Source organism: Adiantum capillus-veneris, chromosome 30 (genome assembly GCF_014529385.1).
Source record: "Adiantum capillus-veneris isolate H3 chromosome 30, ASM1452938v2, whole genome shotgun sequence".
Taxonomy (NCBI): domain Eukaryota; kingdom Viridiplantae; phylum Streptophyta; class Polypodiopsida; order Polypodiales; family Pteridaceae; genus Adiantum; species Adiantum capillus-veneris.
The window spans coordinates 74308559-74330639 of record NC_140960.1 but is presented as its reverse complement, the minus strand read 5'-3'; the positions used below and the strand labels follow the sequence as shown (position 1 = coordinate 74330639).

The 22081-nt window shown below is 44.2% G+C and overlaps 1 protein-coding gene across 1 annotated transcript in view; it reads right to left on the bottom strand.

Moving 5' to 3' along the window:
• Positions 1 to 1154: 1154 nt before the first annotated feature.
• The window catches only part of ATKRS-1 (lysyl-tRNA synthetase 1), a 28583-nt gene continuing 7656 nt past the window's right edge, over positions 1155 to 22081 (bottom strand). Inside the window, exons 7-16 of the mRNA XM_086506512.1 lie at positions 3864 to 3967; positions 3612 to 3692; positions 3400 to 3525; positions 3008 to 3290; positions 2833 to 2929; positions 2569 to 2725; positions 2303 to 2446; positions 2157 to 2225; positions 1779 to 1922; positions 1155 to 1684 (exon numbers count right to left, since the gene is read on the bottom strand). Coding sequence (XP_086362638.1) covers positions 1598 to 1684; positions 1779 to 1922; positions 2157 to 2225; positions 2303 to 2446; positions 2569 to 2725; positions 2833 to 2929; positions 3008 to 3290; positions 3400 to 3525; positions 3612 to 3692; positions 3864 to 3967 — 1292 coding nt within the window. The 3' untranslated portion in view covers positions 1155 to 1597. The remainder of the gene's footprint in view (positions 1685 to 1778; positions 1923 to 2156; positions 2226 to 2302; positions 2447 to 2568; positions 2726 to 2832; positions 2930 to 3007; positions 3291 to 3399; positions 3526 to 3611; positions 3693 to 3863; positions 3968 to 22081) is intronic.

Genomic DNA, 22081 nt, shown 5'->3' with positions numbered 1-22081 from the left:
CCTGAACCCCGACTGTGACGGGGTAGGAAACGGTCCAGGGTCATTTTCCGTAATATGTGGGACCCCATGGCAACCGACAAAGGACCAAAGCCATCATGGGAGTACATATTGCAAGGGAGGGGGGCCAAAAAATATTCTGCATGTTGTGCTGTCACATACATTTGTAGAGGGCGAAGAGGGCATTTACATAATTTTGTACAAGGCCTCCATTTACCTTCCTGCTGCTCGTGTCACATGCAGATGAACTGTACGCCTGCACACTTTCCAGCTGCTGACTTGGCAATCATCCATGCTACTGTGATGGGAGTTACTGTCAAGAATGGCCATGAATTATATAGCCAGAGATCTCCTGCCCCCCTCACTGAGAACCTTGTCGGTACGTACATCTTGTTATGGGCCATCTCATCATCCATTTTACCAACCATAATGAGTATTCATCAGAATAGTCGACTAATCACTGTAGGTTACTGTGTCTCCCTGAAAGCATGTATAAATCTTCATAAGACCCATGCTTGATAAGGTTGCAATCCTTATATCCTGTCATTATCATCCCACTTAAACAGAATATTATTGGAGTTATCAACAACACTCAGCTCTTTGAGAGAATCGCTCAATTTTGATGATGATGAAGTCCTCGAAGACTCATCGTCTCTTTTATTCCTCTGGTGAATTATGGAAATCCACAATACTAGCGGGAGCACTTATCTAAAAGGGAAGCCTTGCTCTACATTCAAACATTACACTATTCAAGGGATGGACCGAGGAGATGATTGGCGAAGCCCCACCGTAATCTACTCAAACCAAGGTGTGCATATTAAGTTGGCCAGTTGTATATAAAACTGCAGGATTCCTCTGGTGCAGTGTAGACTTCATCAGATTACTATCAAATGAACGGAGTGGCAGTCAGGTAGTCTCAATTCAGCACCTGCACCAGGCCACCACATACAAAACATCTTGCTGGATAGAACACTTCTCAGGAAGTCTCTCTACATGGACTGCACCGTCCAACCTTGTCGTTGTAGAAGCGACTTGGGATTAAACACTGGAGAAGAAAACAGCAATTATCCCCTTATTTAAACAAAAATACAGAAATTTTTCCAAACTAAACTAATATCGTTTCAGATCCAAATTACAGACAACACTCACCTGGAAAATACATCTCAATGTGCAGCTCCACTGCTAAATCTTATTATAAAAATTGTACAATATAGAGTAAGGGCGTAACACTTGAGGGACGCAATAAATAAAACGATATGTATAAATATCTGATAACCTAGCTTTGTTGATGGCCAGCACTCTTCAATCCTCTGTAAACTTTTGTTTGATATTTGAAAGAGAGCAAAATGGAGCCTGAAGTTACAAAACTGACAAGGCACTCTTTGCTAAGACCTTTCTCAATTTAAAAATTGGTTATGCTTTCAGCCAAAATTGATCATCTCAATGCTACCATCCTGCAAACTCTTGCCCTATAAAGAATTCTCAAAATTGACTCTGCCATAGGCTTCTATCCTTTTGATCATGACTAAAATGCTTACATTTTTCACCAGAGCTTAACCAGCATCGTGCCTTCTTCACCAGAGGCTAACCGGCATCATGCCTAAGAGTTCACCTGGAGCCCACCCATACCTTTTGCAACTGTTGTGACCTCTTCATGAGGTTTCATTGCAGGAAACAGCAACACTTCCTACAGTCCAAGAGATAGCCACCAAAGGTTATAAATGGTAGGTCATAATTTTTTTTAGTACACCACTGAGATGCCAAAACAGACGGAAATCCACCTTGATATTCTGAGAGTCTGTAAGAAGCATGGCCAGTCTGTCAATTCCCATACCCCAACCGCCTGTTGGGGGCAAACCATATTCCAAGGCTGTACAAAAGGACTCGTCTACAGGCATCGCTTCATCATCACCAAGTTGTTTATTCTACAACAAACCAGTTAAATAATATTAGTATGACCTCCAGTCAGCAACTTTGAGAATCAAAATGGATGAAACATATCCATTCGGCAGATAAGATTGGTTTAATGTATGGGCTGCAACAGAGAAGGTTGAACTAAACTGCAACACCTTCAAAGAAGTTCTATGAATATGCACAAGACACCTGGTTTCTTCACAATACACAGGAAAACATAAAAGTCACCTCCAGGAAAAGCATACCTTCATTTGCTCCATGAACCGCTCACGCTGGACCACAGGGTCATTTAGTTCTGTGTACGCATTACAGACCTGCATTCAGCATACTATTTCAGCATGTATAGGAATAACCCCTAGCAAACAAGCTTTCGGAGAACATTGATGCTTGCCTCATGTCTATTCATAAATAGCTCGAAGCGTTCTGTGAGATCAGGTATAGACCTATGCCACTTCGCAAGCGGACTCATAATTCGAGGATGATTTATAATAAAAGCTGGGTTTACACATTGACACTCAAGGAAATGTCCAACTAGCTGAAAAGGGGACAAGAAAAGGCCTTGATCACAAATTGCATTGAGAGCAACCAAGGGGGAAGAAAAATTCGGTATAGAAACAGAAAGATGTCATAAGGTGGCTTAGGTGTAGAGAAGGAAACCTTGTCAAGGAGACGGGCTGTAGTTTGTGGAGAAGGACAATTTACTTCAAGCCTCTTACAAGCATCCTTGAGGTAGAGATTAGCTTCGTCTGATGAGAGATCTTTGGGTATAGTAAGACCACCAAACTCTCTGAGCCCTTCCATCATATCTATTCGCCTGTGGCAGGAGACATGGAACGTTCACAGTAAACAATCTTGAGAACTCTACATTTCGCTTACATTGAAGCTAGCAGGTGACATTACAATTTCTTTGGAAACTATCACCTGAAAGGAGGAGTAAAATCAATCACAATTGGATCCTTCTCGACTCCTTCTGAATGGTATGTCAACTTGTAACCACCAGTTATCTTCTTAACCATGCCTGTACAGACAAAGATTCTCGAGTCACAACAGCTCATTTTTGCACTCTAGTGTATAAATAGACCAAAAAAACAAACACCTGAAAGCATCTCCTCAGTCATTGTCATGAGATCATTATAGTCCGCATAGGCCATGTAAAATTCACAAGTGGTGAACTCTGGATTATGAGTAAGATCTATTCCCTCATTTCGGAACTGCTTTCCAATCTCATACACACGATCTAGGCCCCCTACCACGAGCTCCTTGAGGTACAACTCAGGCGCTACTCTCATGAAAAGTTGCATGTCCAACTCATTGTGGTGAGTTATGAAAGGTTTTGCAGTTGCTCCACCAGCAATCATATTCATCATAGGTGTCTCTACCTGTAATTCCAGCAAAAGATTTCAGTCTTATAAATTCAAAGTGGATACGAAAACTGCTGGACCCACAAATACATAAAGAGCATTACCAACACATCTTATAATATCTAACCTCAAGGAAACCTCGGTTGTCCAGAAACTCCCGGACATAGGATACTATTTGTGCCCTTGCTTTGAAAATCTGCCGAACCTCTGGGTTGATCATCAAGTCAAGATAGCGCTGCCGATACCTAGTCTCCTGCAAGTTACCACAAGAGTCTCTGTAAAGAGAAAAAAACACACAGTTCAATGAATGAAGCTGTCTCAAGGCAAGTTGCTTCTGACCTGGTCCTTCAAGATGTATCCATCTGGATGTCTGGGCTGACCAGGAGTCCAGTTCAAACCAGCTTTATCTTGTTGTGTATCCTACACAAGGTGAGTACTGAGTCACAATTTGGTTGAAAGAACATAAGAAGCTTCATTAAGCTTCTTTGTCCTTGCCCAAGAATATAAGCAGTCCACAAGAAGGCTTAGAGGAGATTCTTTTGTGCTTGCCAAGATATAAGAAGCCGTTAGCTATGAGAATTTAAGGGGTACCTTCTTAGCAGCAGGACCCTTTTGCCTTGGAAGCATATGTAGACATGGTGACAGCACTTGAAAATGAGTAGGAAATATGCTGAGTTCTCCTTTCTTGCTTTTGCCTGCACAAAAAGTCTTGAAAGTCAACAAACACCATCCATACTTAACGATTCACCAAATACTACATACCTAACTATCTTTGTTGTCCTAAAGGAAAACTGGATATTACAAAAAATGCTTCCTAAACCAGAGTATTTTGTCAAACTGAGAACTGACACATAGCCACACAAGCAGGGTTGAAGAGTACATCAACGCTTCCACTCTAAATTTGAGACCTGGCAGCCTGCACTGCCTAGCCCCCCTTCTCATCCACTTTGCATCAAGAGCCGAATAGTTCCTGTTCTTGACCAAATTATCATACGACCAGCTTACCCTTCTATTATCTTTCCTTTTGCGCTAGGACCTAGTGGTTGCTACTCTGGCTCCCTATCCTCTCAATTTAAGTCTTCAGAACTCTTTGATTTGTCATCACATGTTTCCTGTGATTCTTTGTTCGAACACTTAGCTAGAACGTGTCCAACTTCTCCACATCCATAGCATATACCCTCTTTGAGATAGTCTGAACGCTGCTCTACTGTCAATCTAGGCCCTGTGGATTTCTTCTTGTGCTTCTTGCCCTTCTTCTCCTCCTTAGAAGACTCTTTCTTAGATGACTTGCACAATGGCTCATCCGTTACATAAGTCAAGGAGTCTGAGTGCATGGAGAAACTATTCAAAGCATGTTCCATGAGCTACTGAATGCCCTTGGAGTTTTGTTTCAAACAGTATCACCGGATCTCTTTGGATAATCTGCAACAATACCTGGATACCATTACATCTGCTCCAGACAAGAGATCTTTCAAAAAGAAGCAACCGAAAAAAGGTATCCCAAAACGTTGACTATACGTAGCAAAGTGTCACAAGCTTGAACACTCATAGCGAGACATTGATAGCAGCACACGAATAGAAACTACAAATAACTAAATTGAACATGAATTGAGAGAGAGAGAGAGAGAGAGAGAGAGACAGAAATGAAATGTTATATGAGACCAATCTGTTACAAAATGGTGAATCTAATACCATGTCTGGGTACAAAAGAACTAGATACTACTACTAGAATCCATCCTCATCGAGAGAGTATGGCTCGAATCCTCTGTTGTAGTCTCCGTCAATGCTGTGTAGCCCCTCTCCTCAATCGTGGCCGTCTAGATCTCCGTAGCTCCAATGCTCGGTTGATGAGAGTGCAGGTAGTGGTCGAATGAGTGTGGGCTGAGCTCTGCAATGATGACTGCTCCTCTGGCTGTCCCAAATCTAGTGAAAAGAAATCTGTAATCTATCTCTGAGAGAGAGAGAGAGAGAGAGAGAGAGAGAGAGAGAGAGAGAGAGAGAGAGAGAGAGAGTCGACACGAAGCGGCGGAGTTCCGCTTCCAAATGCATTGGCACCCCTTCCAATATTTCTTTATTGATTGCCGATCACAAAGGTACAACTCCCGAGCGTCCAACTCTCCACGACTCTGCGTCTAGATGCTCCAAGAGAGTGGCCCCAAGGGTCCTTATAAACAATACAAGAGATGCCCAAGAGCAAAGCCCCGAAAGCTTCTCTTCCAAAAGTGTTGATCCCAAAAGTTGTGACCCCAAAAGCTTAGCACAAATCTACCATGCCACTTGTAGCAAACTTGGACGCCCCAAGTCGGAAATCTGGCACGACACACGAGAGAATCACTTAAAAACACACCACAAACTTAACCACAATTCAATTCAATCGACACGGCCCGGCGTAGTTCCGTACCCAAGGATATTGGCCCCAAAGACTTGCGCCCCTTTTGGTATTTACTTTTATATTCATGCTTGACCATAGTAAAAAGGCCGGAGGGTCCTCTCTGCTCTGTTGCTCGTCAGCAAAACTGAGCCAGAGAGTGGCCCTAGGTTCATATTTAAAGGGGCCCTTTGGGCTCTCAAAAAGCAGTACATGAAAAGCTTTAAACTCAAAAGCTTCAAGTCCCAAAAGCTGACGCTAGATTCTGTCAGTGCACTTCACGGAATTCCGTACAGATGTCACGTCATCAATCAGTGTGAAACGCGAAGCGTCCGTACAGTTGTCACATCAGCAAGTGATCTCTCTCTCTCTCTTTATGACTCTAGTGTCCCAGGGCCCCATCGGATGTGTCACAAGGCGGCACCATGTGCCAATAGAAAAGAACAGACTGAACAAACTTTTAGCACTTTAATAACAACTGAACTGAAAGAGAGAGACGACACGCGACGCGGAGTGGCGGAATGTAACAAACTGTTGACGTGTCAAAGCCTAAAGAATGGAGCCAACTTACAAATGCCGGCCGAGGGGCCTAAACCCTAAGATAAACAAGTAGCAGAAGAAGTCCACCCAACTTATGGGGACCCCGTCTGATGGGGCCCCAAGTGACATTAAGGATAAAAATAAGCAGGACCCGCACACATGCAAAAAAAAAAAAAAAAAAAAAACTGATGACGTGGCAGATTTTCGAAAATTGCACTGGCATGATAACGTGGCAAGCTGTACGGATTTCCGTAAATTACACTAGTAGCTTTTGGCATTGCTTTTTGGACCAGAAACTTTTGAGTTTTAAAGGCTTTTTATTGTAACTGCTTTTCAGGCCAAGAGCCTTAAAATATGAGGTTAGGGCTCATTCTCTGGCATGCTTCCAGGAGAAGGTGCAGAGTCTAGAGTACCGGCTTGTACTGTGTTGATGCAATATAAAGAAATACCGAAAGGGGCGCGAAGGTTTGGGGCCAATACTCTCTGGGGTGGAATTCCGCCACTCCATGTCGCGTGTCGTCTCTCTCTCTTTCAGTTCAGTTGTTATTAAAGTGCTAAAAGTCTGTTCATTCTGTTCTTTTCTATTGGCACGTGGTGCCCGTCTTGTGACAGTGGTATCAGAGCATCAGGCGTGTGCTTTTCTGAAAGCATACCGGTCCTACAAAAGAGCAGATAGAGCTATTGGAGCTTTATTTGAGGTATCTTCGTCCTCCAACCCGGACTTGCTTTTCTGAAAGCATACTGATCCTACAAAAGAGCAGACAGAGCTATTGGAGCTTTATTTGAGGTATCTTCGCCCTATTGGAGCTTTATTTGAGGTATCTTCGTCCTCCGACCCGGACTTGCTTTTCTGAAAGCATACCAGTCCTACCTGGACTTAATAGGCACTCCCACACTTACTTCATCGCGCATCAAGCGCGCTCCCGTCTTCACCGCTCATGTCTTACAAAGCATAAGCCATAAAGATCACTTGCAAGAGAAGTATCCAGATTTGTTTCAAGTCACTGTTTTTCTCAGAAGCAGTGCCATGCAGATGTTGATGTCCATAGCTACCAAGCCACACACTTCCAAGGACTTGGCAAGCTTTCAAGAAAAATTTTGCCCGAAGTTGTATGGTTTCTGACATCTTCCTTCGGAGTGCAACTTCTGGCAGAGTGGGGTATCCTGAAATGCTTGCCATGGAAACCCTAGCAGATTATAACTTGAAATTCCTCGACATCTCTTAGTAAATGTCTCTTCACGAGCAAATGACCTTGGAGATCCAGTGCGATTGCTATCTTGGGACTACCATCGCCGCCAAAGAAACACTATTTGTCCAAGAGCTGATGGACCATGTGCTCAGCTACGACCTTATGGAAGAAACCTAACCCTAATTCTTGGTGCAGGTTTCAAAATGGAAAGTCGGTCGACTTTTGGAGCTCGACTGATGTCGAGATTGCTTTTTTAATTTTGAAATCTGTTTGAGAACTTGTTTGGTGATCCTGTTTGGAATTTGTTTGAAATGGATGGTATCTGTTTTGAACCTGTCTTGGTGCCGATTTGAATTGTTTGACTCTGGTTTTAATACTGGTTTCAATGATTGGTGATTTTACTCCCGGGTGGAGAACAGGCCGATGCTTGGGGAGCGTTTGGTTGTATGCTTGAACCTCCAAGCGACACAGACTGCGGTCTAGGGAGCGTTTGGTTGTACAGTCCTCTGAGCTCATGGCCCGGAGCTTTTTAGGTTATTTGCAGGGGGAGTGACGAGGTAGTGGTTGAGTAGCTTCATACCGCAGACCGTTTGTCTCGGGGGAGGGCTCATCGGCGCTGTTTGTTGTGTCTTGTAACATGCATATGTAAGCTTTTGTGTTGCATGGTGATGTGCCAATTACTGAATATTCCTAATTGGATGAGATTGCCTGGATATGTAATCTTTTTAGTGCATCAAGACACTCGTGGAAGATCAGTACGGTCTAGGTGTGATGGCTAATTTTACTACGCCGGAATATCAAGAGTTCCGATCTGGACGAAAGGAGAAGCTAACTCCTTGATCAAAAGAGCAGAAAGGAGAAGCTAACTCCTTGATCAAAAGAGCAAAAAGGAGAAGCTAACTCCTTGATCAAAACAGCCGAAAGGAGAAGCTAACTCCTTGATCAAAAGAGCAGAGAGGAGAAGCTAACTCCTTAACAAACGGAGCAAACTCATCGTCCCTCGGAATGACCCTCGAAAATTTTTGAGCTAACCGCAAACGACTACTCTCTTTCAAGAAGGGGAGATGTAACAAATTGTTGACGTGTCAAAGCCTAAACCCTAAGGGGAACAAGTAACAGAAGAAGTCCACCCAACTTATGGGGACCCCGTCGGATGGGGCCCCTAGTGACATAAAGGATTAAAATAAAGCAGGACCGAAAAAAATAAAACTAATGACGTGGCAGATTTTCGAAAATTGCGCTAGCATGATGACGTGGTAGGCTGTACAATTTTCCATAAATAACGCTGGCAGCTTTTGGCATTGCTTTTTGGACTAGAAGCTTTTGAGTTTTAAAGGCTTTTTACTGTAACTGCTTTTCAAGCCAAGGGCCTTTAAATATGAGGTTAGGGCTCATTCTCTGGCATGCTTCCTTGCGAAGGTGCAACGTCTGGAGTACCGGCTTGTACTGTGTTGATGCAATATAAAGAAATACCGAAAGGGGCGCCAAGGTTTGGGGCCAATACTCTCTGGGGTGGAATCACTCCATGTCGCATGTCGTCTCTCTCTCTCTTTCAGTTCAGTTGTTATTGAAGTGCTAAAAGTCTATTCAATCTGTTCTTTTCTATTGGCACGTGGTGCCCATCTTGTGACACGGAATTCCACCCCAAAGAGTATTGGCCCCAAACCTTGGCGCCCCTTTCGGTATTTCTTTATATTGCATCAACACAGTACAAGCCGGAACTCAACGTTCTACACCTTCTACAGGAAGCATGCCAAAGAATGAGCCCTAACCTCATATTTAAAGGCCCTTGGCCTGAAAAGCAGTTACAGTGAAAAGCCTTCAAAACTCAAAAGCTTCTAGTCCAAAAGCAATGCCAAAAAGCTGCCAGCGCGTTTTACGAATGTCACGTGCACCTCTAACCCTATGTGGACGTGGACAAGCTACTTCATGACAAGGGTTCAGTTCAATTCGAAAATGAAGTGTTCTGGCACTTTTGTGAGTCTGTTCGCAGACCGTGCATGTCCAGGCACTTAGAGTAGATGCATATCCTCTGGTTGCACACAGCATGATCATCAGATTACCATCAGAACCCATCGGGAGCATCTTTACAGTGCACAGACCTATTTTTTCTATTTTAGCCATTTTTCACTTATTATTAATAAGTGACTTTGTTGGGAAACTGGGTAGGGCAATTTAGCCCAGTCAATATATAAAAAAACCTAGCGCTAGCAATTTTTGGCACAAGAGGCAACAAGGACCAAGTGTCCAACAGAGCACCTTCTTAGCAAGACCCCCGGGCAGACAATCTAGCGTTTTCAGCCAACAAGGACCAACGTTTTGCATTTGCAGGTCAGCCTGGCGGTAGCAGGAATCAGCAGAATCCATAGCGTTTTTGCATCAGGCATCCGACCAGCCTTAGCGTTTTTGGGACAGCAGAGCACCTAGCGTTTTGCAGATTCCCAGGGACAAAAGTACCCTTTGCATCGGCGTTTTACATTTTCGCAGCCCCCAAACCTCGCAGATCTCACCTTCCCACAGCAGATCCTCACCGCACGGCTAGATCCGCCAGTGTTAGCAGATTCAGCCCGCTATTTGCAGATTTCAGCATCTGCGTTTTCACTGCCTCGTCGTCGCATCGTCGTGATCGCCGTCGTCACCGACATAGAATTAAATTCCGTAGATACAAGGTTTGCAGAATTCAGCCATTAGCGTTTTCAGATTTCAGCCCGTCTCGTCGCCGTCCTCATCGTCGTCGACATCGTCGGCAAGTCCATTGCATTGTAGAGATTTGTGCAATCAATAGTAGACCGCTCTCACCATAGAGAGTGGGGCCTTCGGAGGAGGGTTCGACAACATTCTGGTGTCATATTCTTCTCTCTATCTCTCAGTCTCAACACCTTCATTCACAGTGTTTACCGCTTTGTTTGTGATCATTTGCACTCTCTCACTAAAGGAACGGAAGGCTCTCCCTTCCGTAAGTAAAAGAAACCCTTGAGCACAATTCGGAGCACTCATCTTGAGCAAAGTTCAACATTCATTTCCGCTACACCTTAAAACGGAATTCCGTACAACTGCCACGTCAACAGCCAATGCAAAACGCACAGCATCCGTACAGCTGCTATGTCATCAATTTTTGTGTGTGTGTGTGTGTGTCACAAAGTGATGACTGGCGGACAACAGAAACCCTAATTTCCGAAAATCGCGAAGGCTGAAAAAAAATAATAATAATAATGACGAGCGACGCGAATCTTGCTTTTTCTCTACGCCATGAGAAAGAGAGAGAACTTGCTTTTTTTATTAAAAAAAAGAGACTCTGAGAGAGAGAGAGAGAGAGAGAGAGAGAGAGAGAGAGAGAGAGAGAGAGAGAGAGAGAGAACTGATGCTTTTTATTTTTAAAAGCTTTTGGGGCTCTGCTTTTGGGCATCCCTTGTAATCTTTAAATTAGTGGTGAGGGCCTCACTTCTCAGGGCATCTGGACGCAGAGTCTGAGAGTGAAACCCTAGCCACTCTCTTGTACTTTGATTTGATTAATATAAAAAGAAATACCGAAAGGGGCGCCAATCTTTGGGGCCAATATCTCTAGGCACGGAACTCCGTCGGGCGCCAATGTACATCTATTGTGATCTGTGACTTATTTTGAAGTGGTTATTTGGTGCTGTCGCGGTTGATTCTTGACTTGGAGTGTCCAAGTCGGTTGCAGTGGTATCAGAGCACGGCCGATTTCTCTTCTATGAGAAATCCGATCCCCGAAAATTTTTTTCTACGGCACCTATGGCTTCACGCAAGGATCAATCGACTCCCTCTACATCTGGAGATGCGGACTGGGATCACAACGACGATTCAGACAAAGAGTATGGCCCGCCTCGGCCTACTCAGGCGGAGCAAAGAGAGATGAAGCGTCGTCAATTGATCGGCGATGCAACAAAGATGATGCTCAATTTTGCCAAGGACCCGAAGATGGCAAAATATATGAACCAGACCTCTTTGGAAGAGGTACAGACGGAGTGGCAGAGAACCACCCGAAATCCGCTCTCAAAAAACCTTCTGCCTCCAAGAAAAGGAATTGGAGAACGTGGTTGATGCACAGATTGCTCAGCTTTTCGACGTGCAAAAGAAAGGCAAAGCACGGCAAAAAAGCAGAAAGAAGGCACTGACTTCCCGGGATATTTGGGTCGCCGGTCGACATTTGACAAGGCAAAGAAACAGAAGAAGCGTGTCAAGTTTGAAGGCTTACCCAATTCTTCTTCTTCTTCTTTTGATAGTTCTTCTAGCTCTTCAGACTCGAGCGAAGAAGACAAAAAAAGCAAAAAAGCGAAGCAAGAAACAAAGCTTCGGAAAGGGCAAGAAAAAGGCAAAGAAGGCTACATCTCGCCCAAAAACTAACAGTTCTACTGAGGACTCGTCTACAGACAGCTCAAATTCCAATGACGGAAACTTTTATGCGAACAAGAACAACTTTTTTAAAAAAGCTAACCAGTATGACTCTCGAAGATAAAAGCAAGAAAGTCCGAGAGTTTAAGGTGTTAGGGAATAAAGGCCTAAGTGCCTTGTACTTATTAACTTATAAGTTAAAAGACTTATAAGTGAGGGGGCCCAAGTGTGAATGGCCCCCTAGTCACTTACTCATATACTCAAAGGTCAAGCCCAAAAGAAATATATCGTGACTTCTCCCAGATTACAACGAGAGTTCTCTCTCTCTCTCACGTTTTCTCTCTGCGTGAGCTTCTTCTGCGCCACTCTCCTCTTCTCCTTCACTCTCATTGCATAGAGTAGCAAGTGGGCTCTCTCTCCTGCTTCCCCACACATGGTATCAGAGCTTTAGGGTTTCCAAGAGAGCCATTTTCGCAACACAGATCAGAATTCTGTTCTTGCTCGCTGCGGGAAGGATATTCAACCGTTTTCGATCAACTCTGTCGCGAAGGGATCCTCTCACCGTGTAGAATCGACCTCCGGTGACAGTTTCCCCAAAATTAGGGTTTCAAAAACTGGCGAACAGCAGCCTATTTCTGCTGAAATTGACCAATTTCGGGGTCAATTTGATGCAATTTCATTAGGGCAAGTCTCACAGGTCAATCTTACAGGTGTTTCCACCAACGAGGCTCTGAAAATTCAGCAAAACAGGTGTTTACAGGTCTGATTTCTGCCCTAAAACAGGGAATTTCAGCAAGCAAATGATGTATACACCTTGTGGAAACCTTTGGTAAGGGTTTGGCAGTGAATGTACGCCGTTTTGGGGTGATTTCGCGTGAAATTTGCTCGCTGTTTTTCTGTAACAGCAAGCTGTTTTTTGCCCGATTACGCACATTTGGGCGTGTTTAGGTCGGCAAAACAGGGTTTCAGTGTTTGCAATCACTCAGAATGGCTTCTAGCAGTGAAAGTGGCAATTTGTTGCACATTCGCAAGCTTGAAGGTGCCCATAACTTTGCTATATGGAAGAAGCAATGTTATAATGTGATGTTGCAGAAGAAACAGGCGAAACCTATTAAGTTACAGGGTGTGAAACCGGTCGATATGGAGGTTGAAGAATGGGAAGAAGTGGACGAGTTGGCTCGCTCCACGATCATGCTTTCGGTGTCTGACAATTTACTCTTCAATGTAGAGAATGAGCAGACAGCATGGGGCATGTGGAAGCGTTTAGACGAGTTGTATGCACAGCAGAGTGCTGCCAGTAAAGTGTATTGGCTTAAGAAGCTTATGGATCTCCGCATGAAGGAGAGCACGCACATGTCAGTGCACCTCAATGAATTCAATTCTATTTTCAGCCAACTAACAGAGCTGAAATTCACGATTGATGAGGAGTTCAAAGCTACTTTTCTGCTATGCACATTGCCCGAGAGTTGGGATGTATTCCGGACAGCTCTTAGTAACTCAAGTGCGTCACTTAAGTATGCACATGTAGAGAGTTCTCTCTTGATGGAAGAGATGAACAGGAAGAACACCACAGGTGGGTCTTCTAATGCATTGCACTTGAGAGGCAGGTCTCAACAGAGGGAGAAATCTGACAGTAAGGACAGGGCACGCAGCAAATCTCGTAGGAAAGATGTTGTGTGTCATCATTGTGGAAAGAAAGGGCATTATAAACGGGAATGCTATGAGTGGAAGAAAGAGAAGAACAAGAATGCTGAAACTGATGCAAAGGACAAGGGAAATGCCAAGAAGAGCACTGTATTGATTGAGGAAATCAATGTTGCTAGTAGTTGCGACAGTGACAGCAGCACTGATGTACTCAATGCCTCTTCTGTGGATGCACATACCCTTGCTATGGGTTCTGATGTGGACATGCATACTTGGATTCTTGATTCAGGTGCCTCCTTTCATGTAACACCTCATAGGGATTGGTTTACACAGTACTCAGATGAGGTGCAGGGCACTGTTTATTTGGGAGATAACTATGCATGTGACATTGCCGGTATTGGCAGTGTCCAGTTTTCCTTTGCTGATGGTATGACTTTTGTTTTGCACAAAGTGCGCCATGTGCCACAACTCAAGAAGAGTTTGATTAGTACAGGGCAGCTAGATGATGCAGGCTATCACACCACTTTTGGTGATAGCAAGTGGAAAATTTGTAAAGGGGCCCGGATTGTAGCCAAGGGTTGTAAATCGGACACTTTGTATCCTTTGCATGTATCTAGTGTGCGTGACCATGTTGTCGCCGTAACCGAGCAGCCAAGTGTTTCTTTGTGGCATGGCCGGTTGGGGGACATGAGTAAAAGAGGAATGGAAACTCTGTCTCGTTGTGGTTATTTGCCGTGTTTGAGGTATGCTGATTTTTCTCATTGTGAGCACTGTATTTATGGTAAGCACAGTCAAACACCGCACAAAAGGTCTCTTTCTTTGAAGTCTGACAGGTTAGACTTAGTGCATTCCGATGTATGTGAAATGCCACAATTGTCCTTAGGGGGAAAGAAATATTTTGTCTCGTTTATCGATGATGCTACACGTAAGGTGTGGGTGTATCCAATACGTGCTAAAAGCGATGTTTTGGATACTTTCAAGAAGTTTCTTGCGTTTGTTGAGAATCAAACTGACAAGAAGCTTAGGTCTTTGCGCTCAGACAATGGGGGGGAGTATGTATCAAAAGCATTTATTGACTTTTGTGCTACTAAAGGTATTAAAAGAGAGCTCACGGCTCCTTTTAATCCCTCTCAGAATGGAGTTGCAGAGAGGTTGAACCGGACTATCCAAGAGAAAGTTCGGAGTATGCTGTCACATGCTGCATTACCTCATGGTTTTTGGGCAGAAGCTGTACAAACAGCTATTCACTTGATTAATCGCTCACCTAGCAAGGCTTTGGGTGGAAAGGTGCCTGAGGAGGTGTGGTCTGGCAAGCCACCCTCATATGCACATTTAAGAGTGTTTGGTTGTGAGGCCTATGTTCACATCCGGAGTGAACTGCGCACCAAACTAGAACCAAAGTCTCATAAATGCATTTTCCTAGGATATGGTGAGAATGGTGAAATGGGGTATAGATTATGGGATCCCGCATTACGGAAAATCATACGCAGCAATGATGTCATCTTCAATGAGAATTGCATGCACAAACAGCCCACAAAGGTCGAGGAAGTGCGCCGGGTTGTTTTTCGTGAAGATGTTACATATGGACAGCCAAGAAGGCCCAATGTTCAGCAGCCTTTACATGCTGAAAATGGTGCTGAAAATCAGCCATTAGCTGCTAAAAATCAGCCCCAACAAGTTGCCATTGATGCACCACAGGTAGGGGAACAGGTTGATGCTCCTAGACCGCCCGTTGTTGCGATGCAACCGGCTGAACAGCCTGCTGTTTTTGATGGTTTACAGGCTGAAAATCCACCTGTTATGGATCATTGGGTGCGTAGGTCTACTCGGGTGACAAGGCCCCCCGATAGATATGAACCGTCTTTGGACTATGTCATGCTTACTGATTGTGGTGAGCCGTCTTGCTATAAAGAGGCTATGCAACGGGAAGACAGTAAGAAATGGTTCAAAGCAATGGTTTCGGAAATGCAGTCTTTGGAGAAAAACCATACATGGGACTTGGTTGATTTGCCTAAAGGGCATAAGGCTCTGCCATGTAAATGGGTTTACAAGACCAAGGTCACATCTGATGCTTCTTCTAAGTACAAGGCACGTTTGGTAGCTAAAGGGTACAAGCAAAAGCATGGTGTGGATTTTGATGAGATTTTTTCTCCAGTTGTAAAGCTTGCCACATTACGTCTTGTTTTAGGCCTGGTTGCTTCTGAAGATATGGAGTTAAAGCAAATGGATGTCAAAACAGCGTTTTTGCATGGCGATTTGCTTGAGATGATCTATATGATGCAGCCAGAAGGTTTTGTGTCAAAGGGGCAAGAGAAGAAAGTATGTAGACTCTTGAAGAGCTTGTATGGTTTGAAACAGTCTCCCCATGCATGGTATCACAAGTTTGATACATTCATGAGGTCTCAAGGATACAAAAGAAGTAATTCTGATCACTGTTTGTATATCAAAACGGCCAGTGATGGATCTCGTCTATTGCTGATTTTGTATGTTGATGACATGCTTATTGCAGGTAAAAATGTCACGGAGTTGGATGCATTACAGCAAAGCTTAAAGAATCGCTTTGACATGAAGGATCTTGGTGATGCTAATCATATTTTGGGCATGCGTATCTCTCGAGATAGACCCAACAGGCGTCTGTATCTATCTCAACGAGATTATGTTAATAAGGTGCTACATCGTTTTCATATGGATGGGGGAAAGGCACTTGGTACTCCGCTGCCTCCATATGTAAAACTGACTGCACATGACTGCCCAAACACAGATGATATGCGGGCTGAAATGGCCAAGATTCCTTATGCATCAGCCGTTGGCAGTTTGATGTATGCTATGGTTGCTACACGTCCGGACATTGCATTTGCGGTGGGAGTAGTAAGCAGGTACATGAGCAATCCTTGCAAAAAGCATTGGGAAGCAGTGAAGTGTATCTTGAGATACTTAAAAGGCACTAAAGACTTGTGCATTTGTTTTGGGAAGAGTGAGACATCTGTGCATGGCTTTATAGATGCAGATTTTGTTGGACATCCAGATTGCAGGAAGTCTACCTCTGGACATGTGTTTACATTCACAGGAGGTGCAGTTTCTTGGATTTCTAGACTGCAAAAATGTGTTGCTTTGTCTACCACTGAGGCTGAGTATGTGGCTGCCACTGAGGCATGCAAAGAAGCTTTGTGGCTCATGCGTTTGGTAGAAGAGCTTGGCATTAAGTCACCGGTTCCTGTGCTACACTGTGATAGTCAGAGTGCTATTATGCTTGCAAGGAATCCTGTTTTTCATGCCAAGACAAAGCACATAGAGGTGAAGTATCATTTTATCAGGAGTGTGCTTGATGACAAGAGCATTACACTTGTCAAGGTGCACACAGATGACAATCCTGCAGATCTTTTGACCAAGAGTCTTCCAGCAGAGCGGTTTGCATATTGCCGACAGATGATGGGTGTTGGATGAGTAAGTGCATGATCAGCTGATGTATCATAGTTAGTTGATTCTTTGATCTCCCAAGGTACATTGCCTTTAGGTGGGAGGTTGTTAGGGAATAAAGGCCTAAGTGCCTTGTACTTATTAACTTATAAGTTAAAAGACTTATAAGTGAGGGGGCCCAAGTGTGAATGGCCCCCTAGTCACTTACTCATATACTCAAAGGTCAAGCCCAAAAGAAATATATCGTGACTTCTCCCAAATTACAACGAGAGTTCTCTCTCTCTCTCACGTTTTCTCTCTGCGTGAGCTTCTTCTGCGCCACTCTCCTCTTCTCCTTCACTCTCATTGCATAGAGTAGCAAGTGGGCTCTCTCTCTTGCTTCCCCACATAAGGAAGGTGGCCACTCGATCAAGTTTGATACTTTTCAGGATACTCAGATGCTTCGAAGGCTTTGTCTTTTATACAGCAGTTTGACATCGCTTTCGCGGGAGGACGCTATTCAGAGCACTCCAAGATTCGGAGAGCTACCTCTTACCTTAAGGGGAATGCTCGTACTTGGTGGTCCACGCTTCTTTTAACAAGAGTGCGCCAGTTAAATGGCTGAAATTTAAGAAGCTTTTTATTTCTTCTTGGTTGACGCAAGAATATGAACGAGATGTACGAGCTGCTTGGAACCATCTTCGGATGACCAAGAAAGATACAATCAATGCTTACTGTGAAAGATTCTGGAGCTCTTTTCTACCCACCTCTTCATTCAAGAAGATCTCATTCAGAGAACAGATTGAGCGGTTTACCTTGGGTCTACCTACAGAGATCCGAGATCACTGCTTGGAACAGAAGTCAGCTTCTATTCAGGAGTTGATGAGTCATGAGAAGCGGGGCTTTGCCATTCACTCTGGCAGTCTGACCTACCCCACAGATGAGGCCATGATACAACGAGCCGAACAGACTTTTGGGAATGAAAGTAGAAAGAAAAAGAGCAACCCAGAGAAAAATGATGCACGACCCAAGCTTACTCCTGAGGAGAGAGCTCGCTTCATCAGAGGGGGGAAGTGCTTTGGATGCGGGGAACAGGGACATATCTCTGCGAAGTGGCCTAATAAGGCACGGAAAGAACAGAATGATAAAGACGACAACAGGTCTGAGAGTTCGAGAGCAGCTGAGGAATGTGGCAGAAAAGGCAGATAGAAAAGCAGAACTGGTACCACATAGCGTGGGACCTGCACTGAATCTAATGAATGAAAGTACAAACTTTGCCGCTTTTGGGGCAAAGTGAAGGATCGGGAAGCTCTTTTGAAGGAGCCAAGGCCAACTTCTTTTCACTTGGAATTGGTGGCTCGATTTGGAATTACGCCAGACAGACTGACGCCACAGGCAGAGGTAGTTCGACTGGCACCCGGATAGGATGTTGCCATTACACCGAGCATTGGCAAACTTTGTTTGCAATGACAGGGGTGTTCAGGGCACGTGAGTGACATTCTACTCAGGATCCCTTGGTACCACCAGAACTACGCCGTGGTTGACTACTGGGCCGAGAAATCGACTTTGATAAATGAAGGGCTTAGAGATTGTACTTGATGAACTTCAGTGTCTTACTCATTCTTTTGGGAGAGAACTGAACGATGGTTAAAGGTTGAATATGTTTTGACCTTATCAAAAGATTTTTCTCCACACTCATGCCGATTGCTTTTCAGAGGGCCTAAAGATCAGACCATTGATCTAATACCTGGAAGCACGCCACCGAATCGGCCACCTTACCGTGTGAGCCGAGTACAAAATGAAAAGATTATGAACCCAGTGAAATACCTCTTGGAAAAGGGTCTTGTCCAGCCTAGTACTTCACCGTATTGCTCTCCAGTGTTGTTGGTTTTGAAGAAAGACGGATCTTGAGTTTGATGATCATTGATCACTCGACTCTCGAGTCCAAACTCTTGAGTCTACGACTCTACCTACTACATACTACATACTACATAGCCCTTTGTACTTTTTGTTATCCTTGAGGCCTCAGGCTTGTCCTGAGTCCTTTAGGCTTTTTGACTCTTGAGCCCTTGTGGCATGCACTTCTCATTTTTTGTATTCGTCGATCATCGATGTTTTATTAGCACATTTCAGCCTATATGACTCGTGTTCTTTGGTCTATTTAGTGTAAATTTATGGTCAAAGTGATGCTCTATGTGTGTGGCATGTGTGTAGGTCAAAAAATGCCAAAAAAAACTTTTTTTTTTTGTCGTCCCGACCCCCGTCCCCGTTTCCTGACTTTTACCGTCCCGTCCCCGTTCCCGACCCCGACCCGCCATCCCATGTAACTATGACCCTAGCAGACAATACCATGAAGCCCTAGTGATTGGGAAATCGGGTCTTCAATGAAGGGGTAGATAGTAGCCTCAGATTTCAGGCTCAAAAAAATACGCGCGTCAGTGCGAGCACAGAATGAGATGGGATCCTTAGAACAACAGTAACTCTAAGGATTAAATTATTTTTACGGCCTTAGGATAAGTTAATTAAATTATTTTAAATGGTTTGTGCTGGACCAAATGGCGGACAAGTGCGAACAGGTAATGCCAGAGCAGTGTCGATACGGCATTGTGCTGGGATTAGCTAACATTTCACTAGGAGCATCTGTGTGTGCAGTTGTGAGTCACTTTGCAAATTTTATTAATAGCTTAGGGACTTTTAAAATGTGAAAGTTGAAAGGTTTTTAAGTTTTTAAGTAAGTGTGCCACTTGGCACACTTACCAATGCAAAGTGATTCTTTCACTCTCACTCTCACCCTCCCTCATTCACTAGCGTCCCCTCTTCTTGTTGGCTATATACGAGCACCCCCTCCCCCTCTTCACAAGTTGGCAATGCACCTACCCCCCCCCCCCCCAAATGTGAGCGTGCTCTACGCAACGGAGCTCTCCATTGAAGCTAGAGAATCAGCCCTTGTGGTGCATGAGGAGTCTTGGAGCTCCCATCACCTAGAACAAGATTTCTCTTTATCATAGGTTGCTGTGGGGGAAGATTCATCGCGAAAAACTAGAAGGAAACTCTTTTTCTTTCACGTCTAGCTCCTGCAAATTCTCTGTTTTCAGCCCCTAATCACCTCCATTAGGGTGAATTTCAGCAAAGCACTCATAGAATCTAGTTCTTCTCTACCTACACTACGCGTACACTAAGTTTGGTGCAATTCCATCGCGAAAAAGGTCTCTATTTCAGCATTGGAACGTGCTCGGGTAACATTTTCAGGTTATGTGCAAAAAATTACAGCAAGCATGTGTGCGTGCATTTTGCATGTTTCTCCCTTTTTTTTATTGCAGGAATGATTATGCATCAAGGGACACAGTTAGCAAAAGGTAGACTCATTTTTGAGAGCTTCCGTTGAGTTTTGTGGAAGATAGACTCTCGTTTTCGAGAGCTTCCCAAAATCTCATAGCAGAGGGAAAATCCTCTCAGTATTCAGAGAGTAGCTTTCGCACTCTCTCAATCAAAAGCAAAAAAGAAAGCTCTCTCTCTCCCTCTCTAATTCTCTTGAGTATTTGAAGTACAATTAAAAGTCAGTTTACGCTTCAATATTTTTGTGACATTGTTCAAGAAGAGATCCAAGATCCTCTCGCTAAGTCCATGTAAATGCTCTTGTGTAAGCAAGTGATCTGACGTGTCGAGGTCAAGTGGTAAGTGTCTGTCCACCCAAGATGGTGGTGTCTTCTCTAGGAATGTCGGAATCCCATATGCCATGAGCATGGCCATATCTCGTGTGAACTCCTCAGATGAGTGCATAGGTGTGTCCATAGCAAACCACAAGTCACCACCCCCTCTGGAGTGCGCAATTGCTGAATGGGTAGACAGCAGCCTCTTGGCTGTGTTTTTCACAGAGAATGAAGTAACCTTTTGCCAGGACACCATCCAATGGTGGTCGATGCGGTCTCTTAGTGACTGCTGCAGTACACGGTATCTTCGACATTGGCTTGATCATCTACTAGCGTATGATCCTTGGGAGATCCATTCATTCCAGCCATCAAAAACGCAACTGCGAGGTGATAAAACGCTACTGTCCAGCAATTTGCAGCGTGCTCGTACGCTCCCGGCAAGGTCCAGAGCAGTGCAGAGGGTCTAGGAGGGTGGGGAATCAATGTAGCTGTCACAAGACGGGCACCACGTGCCGATAGAAAAGAACAGACTGAACAGACTTTTAGCACTTCAATAACAACTGAATTGAGAGAGAGAGAGAGAGAGAGAGAGAGAGAGAGAGAGAGAGAGAGAGAGAGAGATGACACGCGACATGGAGTGGCAAAATACCACCCTAGAGAGTATTGGCCCCAAACCTTGGCGCCCCTTTCAGTATTTCTTTATATTGCATCAACATGGTACAAGCCAGTACTCCAGACTCTGCACCTTCTCCAGGAAGCATGACAAAGAATGAGCCCTAACCTCATATTTAAAGACCCTTGGCCTGAAAAGCAGTTACAATGAAAAGCCTTCAAAACTCAAAAGCTTCTGGTCCCAAAAGCAATGCCAAAAGCTGCCAACGTAATTTACGGAAATCCATTCCAAACACGATTACCAAACAAGTTCAAACAAAACTCAAACTTAAAAAGCAATCTCAACATCAGTCAAGCTCAAAAAAGTCGACTGACTTTCCATCCTGGAACCTGCACCAAAAATTAAGTTAAGTTCATCCCATAGGGTCGTAGCCGAGCACAGCATGGTCCGTCAGCTCTTGGTCAAATAGCAATTCCACTAAACCTCCAAGGTCATCTACTCGTGAAGAGACATATACTAGGAGATGTCGAGAAATTTCAAGTTACAATCTGCTAGGGTTTCCATGGCAAGCATTTCAAGATACCCCACTCTGCTAGAAGTTGCACTCCGAAGAAAGATATCAGAAACCATATAACTTCGGGCAAAAAAAAATCTTGAAAGCTTGCCAAGTCCTTGGAAGTGTGCGGCTTGGTAGCTATAGACATATGCATGGTACTGTCTCTGAGAAAAACAACAGCTCGAAACAAACCTTGGATCCTTCTCTTGCAAGTGATCTTAATGGCTTCTGCCCTGTAAGACATGAGCGGTGAAGGCGGGAGCGCGCCCGATGCGCAATGAAGTAAGGGTGGGAGCGGCTAATAAGTCTGGGTTGGAGGGTAAAGATACCTCAAATAAAATTCCATAGATCTGTCTGCTCTTTTGTAGGACCGGTATGCTTTCAGAAAAGCACACGCCTGATGCTCTGATACCACTGTCACAAGACGGGCACCACGTGCCGATAGAAAAGAACAGACTAAACAGATTTTCAGCACTTCAATAACAACAGAATTGAGAGA